Raw genomic sequence first — 7,941 nt, 5'->3', positions numbered from 1 at the left:
AGTTTTAAATAAGAGATAGAGAGCAGGATTAATACAGTTGTTGGAGAGGATGTGAATAAATTACTGTGAAATATTAGGTAGTTTCATTATTTGTAGTTGTAGTTTGGAGAACCTCAAGGAATATGCAAATACCCTTACTGATGTTTCAACATAGTATTCAGTAATAGTTTCCAGCCACATCTTTAGAAAACCCAATCACAACCACAATTATATAATTGATAATATTACCAGAATAGAAGAATGAGACACAAGTTACAAAGGAAGAAATGTAGGTGAACCCTACCTTCTAGCCTTTTTAGAAATTCTCTCTTTAATGAAGAAATATTCCATTCCAAAATACAGACACACAGTTAAATATTTGAACAATCTTGAAACATGGCAAGTCCCCAGCTTGTTCCAACACACTGTACGTATGGGTACAATACTTAACAATACAAAACATAAATCAGTAGTTTTATTACATTAACAGTGTTTTACAGTGAGCCTTTAGTGCTTTCAAAGTTACTTCCTCTCCTTTAGGAGACACTAAATATGTCAGTTGCTGTGGTTAGTTCAAACGTGATGTAGTCAGATACTTTTGGTGAAAATTCAATGTCCATTATTTTGGACAGAAGGAAAATGGTTAATATTCACAGCAATTTTGTTAAATTTATTTTATCCATTCTGAATTCAGCAACAGAGACTTAAGTATATATAATATGTGTCTACATTAATTAATCTATGTAACTGGGAAAAGGTTAGACAAAATTAATATAAGATATAGTACTGTGCAACAAACAAAACTAGACAAGTTTTCACTTCATGCACTAACAGAGTACAATTTGTTTCACAGTGAAGGCCACAAACTTGTGCAGGTTAACTCTGAAACATGCCTAGCCTTTCTCCCTTATAACACTCTCAACCTTACCTGAAAACTTCCAGCATTTGTGTTTTTCTTTTTACCTCTATTCTACATCCATTCTCTTTAGATAAATCATTGGACTTAAATCAATAATTCTAAACATATTTAATTTCAGTGTTTAATCTGATTATATCAATTAAATCACATGATTTTCTCATGTTATTTTACATGCTTTCAAGATAATATTTATGATTACCACATAATAATCTTAGATTTCTTCAGCAATTCTTTAGCTTTCAATATACATATGTTGTGTGAGGTTTGCAGATTATTCAGTGTGTAACTCTCATGTCATTATCAAATCATTTTATTTATCTACACTAAAACTAAAAAGTAATATATGGTACACTTAAATGTGGCATCCACTCTAGAAAGCTCCTGTGATAGAATTATGAGTAAATTATAGACAACAAAAATCATTAAATAAAATCTTTTTAGAGCAATTCGGCTTTAAGTATGTTTAGTTTTGTGACAACTCACATAGAAATGCCGTTTTGTACAAACAATTAACATTTTAAATTAAGTGGTACTTGAGAGGACTGTATCTGAAACCTTCAGCATATGTAATCTGTGGATTAATCAGAATAAAGCCACAAAAGCTTCTTGAACCCCGTTCACACGCTGCTTCTTTTATAACATTCATAATTCTCTGCGTTATTTGATAAAACTATTCTTTTCTTGCAATGTGCACACTACACTGATGGCCAACTAAAATAATACAGTTCAAACATAAAAATTTGCAATGCACATCAAGTAATGTGTAAATATCAGTCTGTTCAAGCTCACGATTTTACAATGATATAACAGTAAACAAACCAAAAAGTGTAATTTAAGTTAGCAATGGACATGCTTGTTTAAAATATTGCTTAACCCATTGTTCAATCACAAAAAAGAACTTAAATGATCTAATTTCAACTTTGTTACTATTTTTGTTTTTGGCACCTACGGTTCAAAGTACAAGAACAGAATTAGCTAAGAGTGTCCTTGACACAGCTCACAGTTCTCCTATTTTACAGATGTGCATCTTATTAAAAATGCTGAGAATTAATAGTTAGTGGGTAGTTATAATTTTGAATAAATAATCATATTTAGTGCCTTAATATCTGATTTTTAAGTGCATTTCACCAAAATAGGTTTATCACAGTTGAAAAAATATGTAACTGCTTTGTCAAAGTACTGCACAGTTCAGCTAGAAACAAAACAAAGTGTATTAATATTAGAAGTGTAAACAGAATATTTTGATCACAAATGTGAAGAATTATCTTTTCTTAATATTAACACTGCTTCCTCTTGGAATAGCAACACCATACATGTTCAGCTTGGTGATAATTGCAGTGGTGTTTCCTTGAATTCTGTTCTCAGTTAAGCCATATAAAGAAGATGCTGATAAACCCAAATTTTAGTAAAAGAATTGTTTGACAACACATCTAACTAGAAACTTTTAAAATTACTTTGCTACAGTATTCACACTAATTATAAAATCCTTATTTTGTCATAAGACGCTTCATATGCTCATTCCATTCCTGACTGAAACCAGAAGTTAGACCTTCTTCATCATCTGTCCGTATGCAGCTTTCATCATCATCAGTTCTTACGTAGCTCTCATCATCAGTTTGACTGTAATTAGCCTAACAAGTGGACAAAATGACTGAATTATACATAGGGCAAAAATCAAATTGGACACCAAGTCTCAGTAATCAATTGGAATGTTTTAAGTTGTGAAAATGAAAAACTGACAAATCAACATTTAAAAATTTTGCAAAGCAATGATTTAAACACGTCTTAAACAATAGATCATTAACTGGAGGGAAATGCAGCATGCGACCCATAAAGGTCAGTATGATACTAAAAATTCAATACAGTAGAAATAAAGCATTTGCATTCTTCAGTTGAGGAATTTGGCTTTTTCATAATACTGCAGAGAATATCTTACGTATATGATGTAAACACAATTGCTATTTCTTGATGATGGCAATGATGTACACTGAGCTTTGCATCAATTGGAACTGACAGTTCCTTGAACTTAACAGTATAGACCTTCTTAAATGTATGAAACAAGACAGTGCTGTTAGTAGACAATTTAACCACATGCAAGTATGAGTTCAATTTTGTCCCAATTCTGAGCCTTCTACTCCCATGCCAAATAATTTGTTTGAAGTTTTATCTACACCCCTAGTTCTTCAATTCATAAGGACACTGGTCCGAGCCCAATTCAAATGAGGCTCACCTCAACAGAACAACTCTCTTATTCCCTTAGAACTGCTGTCAGTGCCCTATAAATTGAATCCAATTCTCTTACACCAATCTTTAAGTCACACATTCAAATCTCTGCTCTTAGTGACCCTAGCTTACCACCTGAACCAATTTGTATATGGCTTGGATAGTAATCCAGAGATTATTAGCGTTGTAATTATGATTTTTAATTTGACCCTAATTGTCATAGTCTTGCAACAGAACCTCCTTCTTAGTCCCACCAATGTTGTTTGTTCCCACATGGATGATGACAACTGGGTCGTTCCCTTCCACCCTAAGGTTCCTTCCAGACCCAAAGAGATATCCTCAATCTTGGTACAGGTCAGACAACACAGTCTTCAAGGCTGTTACAGTTTCATAACATAGTATCTATCTTGCTAACAAACACCACGTTGCTTTTGATTCCTTTAACCTGAATGGCCCCCATACCACAATGCAGGAGCCTGTTTACTCATCCTTTTTACGGTCTTTGCTCTTGTCTGTAAGGGGATAAGGAATTTCATACCCACTGCACAAGTGTAAGAACTGATGTTCCCCCCTTCTTTAATTCTGAATTTCCATAATTACCCCAGATACAGCCATACCCTTTAATCCTCTTGACTGCACAATTCTGTAATATTTAATCTAAAGGACGTGACTGTACCTTGGAATAAAGCATCCAAGTAAATTCAACCTCCCTCCCTCCGATGCATTGCATTATCCCTAATTTTGAAATCTAGCCCATTAACTCTGATGCCGAGTTCCAAGCGCTCATGTTTGATTTTGTGCTTAGATCCAAATCTCCCACACGATGGATGAATAGAATGGAAAATACAAGCCTTGCACTCAAACATCTTTGGGAAGGATGTTTCTTTTTCTTGTCACAGGCAGTAAACTAGTTGGGTAGGTGCTTTTTCCTGCACCATGCAAATCTACACAGAAAGCCAGTAGTTAAAGTCAATGTAGCAATGATAGATAAAAATTACTTACACAGGATATAGAAGGTCTGTTCACCCCTGCAAACTGACCTGTAAATAGCAGATAAAATAAAGAGAAAGAAAGATAGCCCCAAGAGTAACTAATGTGACCACTTAAAATGATAAAGATGTGATATGGAAATAAAATCCAAATTGTTAAATAAAATGTGTAGTGAAAGGGGAAAAAGAATATAGTATCTTGCAGTAAGCTTCAATATTGCAATTATGGTGAGACAGTAGGAGAAGAAATAATTTAAAAAAAAGGGAAATGTTAGGCATCTGGCTTGGACATTGATTTTCCAACAGTGTTTCCCACAGTGATAACGTGAACCCAAAATGGATGGCACAATAAGAACTTACTGTAAAAAAATAAACTTCTTTAAGCTTAGTATATTTCTCATTAAATCATTTAACAATAAAGGTAAAACCAGCTTTGATTGAGCCAACTTCTGAGAAGTGCATAATTGGTAAAATGTTCATTCTTCAGAACCTGCAAAGAACATTTTTAAGACCTGTAAAGGCTGCAGGAATTCCAACTGATTATTGTAACTCCAGAAGGTAGTAATAACCCACAATAAGATAAACAGAGAAAAAACACATCTTTAAGAGCAAGGATTCAATTAAAAATATCTCGCTATACACCCTCCAGTGAATTAAAGGGGTTTCTCCCATAAACATGACAATCAGGGTATCAATGGATAGTAACTGTGGAAAGAAAAACAAAGTTAATGTTTCAGGTTGAAGGATATTTCTGATGAAGAGTCGACCTGAAATATTAACTCTGTTTCTCTTTCCACAGGTGCCGCCTGACCTGCTGAGTGTTTCAAGCATGATGTGCTCTCAGATTTTCAGCATCCTGCAGTTTTTTTGTGATGTTCAGGTTGTCAATGAATCTATTATATAATAGTACATAGGCTCTATGTGACCTGGATTATTCAGCATTGTATACATCAATATTGTACAGCTATGTAGCACTGGATTAGTAGCTGATATGTGGGAGTGGCTTTGGCATAACTGATCAAATTATCAATACTATTTTAACTATAAAATTCTATTATATAAATAACTACATGATTTAAACAATTACTGGTTTCAAGAAAAATATACTTGGTTTAATGGAATCCAAATTGATCAGGTCTCTGATAGTGAATGAGATTCCATCTTGATAATACATAGGCTTTCCTAACTAGTCAAAAATCATTGCTTTGAAATTATATAGACAGAATCATCAAATTCCATGATTTTTAATTTTCAAGCAATTTTGTGAATTGGCCCTCAATGTCTTCAGATTTTCTGCTGCTTGGTCACCTTGGCCTCAGCAAATGTACTGTGGAAATCCTGGTGTACTTCCTGTAAAGTCATGTTGACACAATGGCCAAAACAGAGGAAATTCAGGGCAAAAGGTTTATTTCTGCTCCAGCAAACCATTTTACATGGTGCCACAAGTCATCCAAAATACAAACCAGGAGGAGAAGTTCTGACCTTCTTTAAGGAAACCAACTTCTGTGGCCAAGTCACGTGTTGTGGTTGTACATACTGTCCTGCCTCACCTGATAGGTCTCATCCTGCAGTTTTTGCTTCAGGTATTCTTCCAGTTTTAACTCATGTTCGAGCTGATGGACAGATTCATTTTCATAACTTTCATCATCTGTTCTAACATAAGAATCACCATCTTCTGTAACACTTACAAAGAAAGGAAATATAAATAGTTAACATATTTGCCACTGAGTTTATGTGCTCTCTTTACATTAATGACTTGGATTCACCTAGTGGTAGTTAGCCTCCCACACTCGTTGTTCCCATACCACTAGATCCACATTTACATGGAGTGGATCTTTTTGTGGTAACTTTCTGAATGAAGACGGTTTCAATATGGTTGATGAGGTTCTATGCAGTGCAGAGCCTTCCAGACATAAACAGCAAACTTGATATGGCCTGAACTAGTACCACCAGTAGAAATGTGTTGACAGCCAGTTAAGCCATGTCCTCAGGCTTAGCCAGCTGTCAAATAAAAATAGCTTTTAAAATAAATCATACTTTTTTTAAAGTGAGAAAATGAAATTAAAACATTTAAGAACACCAGAAATAATTTAAAAGAATTAACCCGTGTTTTTGTTAACTTCATTACTTTCACACAGATGTGAATAACTTGAAGCTTACTTCTCTCCCTTTCAGCAGTTCCAGCTCATTGAAATAACTGGAGATGCTCTACAGCCAGGTCTAACCTACCACTGGTTGAACTGGCAGATTTCCCTGCTTAACTGCTGGGGAACTGCAGGAAGTTGGTCCTCACTCATAGATAAGTTCTCAAAGAGTCACACAGCAGGGAAATAGGCCATTCAGCCCACCATATCCATGCCAACCAGTGGGCACCTGTCCATATTAATACCATCTTCCAGCGCTTGGCCCATAGCCTTCTATGCCTAGTCAATTTAAGTGCTCGTCTAGACACATCTTAAACGCTGTCAGTGACTCTGTTTCCACCACTCTCTCAGGCAGTATCTTCCAGATTCTCACAAATCTCTGGTTGATAATGGTCTATGGAGCAACAGCAGGCTGAAATAATGGGTTTACCAGGACATTTCTGCTTGAGGATCTTGGGGAAGAGGTGGAAGAGGGATTACAAGGCTGAAGGCTGTGGAGAGAAGATCTTTGGAGGAAATGAGTTCAGTGATCATCAGCGAGGCAATAGCCTAATGTTCAGTGGTGAGATCATGGTTCAATGGGAGGCATGAGGACTAGTGATCATTATCACTCAGTTGACTCAACAAATATGTTGGGTTAGAGACAGAAAACAGCCAAGTTGCACCTTTAGGCCATTCAGAACTTCCACATTCACAATTTCATGAGGAATTGCCAGCATTTTTCAGGAAAACCCATTTACATATTCTTGAAGAAGAAACAAAATGGTGGAGGAACTCAATGAGTCAGGTCGCATCTGTGGAGGGAAATGGACTGTTGACATTTCAGGTCTAGACACTTCATGTGGACTGAGAGATAAAGGGGAGGTAGCCAGCATATAGTGGTGAGGAGAAGGGGTGGAGCAAAAGCTGGTGATAAGTGGATCCAGGTGAGCAAGGGTGATAGGCTATGGAGAAGGGGTGGAATTAGATTTTTGCTGTAGTAGAGAGCCAGCATGGACACGATGGACTGAATGGTCTCCTTCTATGTTTCAACCATTCTCTGATACAGTGTACTGCCACATTAGAGAAGGGTTCAATTCCTAGAAAACCATCCGTGTCATGATTTTCCATAACACAAATCCTTTTTTCCCCATTGAATCCCAAGTTATAAGTGGAGTCATGTTTTACAGGAAGTTTTTCTTTCAAAAGTAATGCCCCTTTTGGTGCGTGGTCAGGCAGGGAATCCTGATTGTATTGTAGACAGAAGAGAAAGGGTTGTTGATTTAATTAACTATAAGTGGATGTATAAGTATCAATGGAAGAGATTGCCTTGTCAGTTTCCAAAGCAAATCTCTTAACTGACCGGCCGCTGTGAACCAGTAGCCTGTGATCATTGTCCTTCATCAACTGGTTCGGTTCTCTGTATACGCTTTGGGCTTATTTGTTTATTTTTTTCACATAAATTCTGTAAGAGTGACTTTTTATTCCTTATCTCATATTTTTGCTAGTGATTTGTGAATTCTGTAAGGGTGAATTTTTGATACCCAAACTGTTGTAATGCTGTATATGTTGTAATGCTGTACACTGTATATTATTCTATATGAAGACCCTATAGATGACGCTTGTGGAGATGTTGCTACTGGTTGCTTAAAGCTTGGCAGAAACAGCCTCACTTTTTTGTTCAACAACTTGCAATAGTACTTTGTTA

General features: G+C 36.0%; 1 protein-coding gene across 12 annotated transcripts in view; it reads right to left on the bottom strand.

The window, feature by feature from the left end:
• Positions 1–297: 297 nt before the first annotated feature.
• Positions 298–7,941, bottom strand: part of dtna (dystrobrevin, alpha) — a 194,863-nt gene continuing 187,219 nt past the window's right edge. For 8 of the 12 annotated variants that reach the window (XM_052023108.1, XM_052023106.1, XM_052023107.1 and 5 more), the window contains 2 exons: positions 5,661–5,793; positions 298–2,529 (listed from right to left, as the gene is read on the bottom strand). In XM_052023108.1, the coding sequence (XP_051879068.1) occupies positions 2,386–2,529; positions 5,661–5,793 (277 nt within the window). In that variant the 3' untranslated portion in view covers positions 298–2,385. Of the gene's footprint in view, positions 2,530–4,123; positions 4,162–5,660; positions 5,794–7,941 lie in introns of all 12 variants that reach the window. The other 4 variants (XM_052023112.1, XM_052023113.1, XM_052023116.1 and 1 more) reach the window with 1 other exon arrangement.

Source organism: Pristis pectinata, chromosome 9 (genome assembly GCF_009764475.1).
Source record: "Pristis pectinata isolate sPriPec2 chromosome 9, sPriPec2.1.pri, whole genome shotgun sequence".
In the NCBI taxonomy this organism is placed as follows: Eukaryota; Metazoa; Chordata; class Chondrichthyes; order Rhinopristiformes; family Pristidae; genus Pristis; species Pristis pectinata.
Note: the sequence above shows the minus strand (reverse complement) of the source record. Positions and strands in the feature narration are given on the sequence as shown.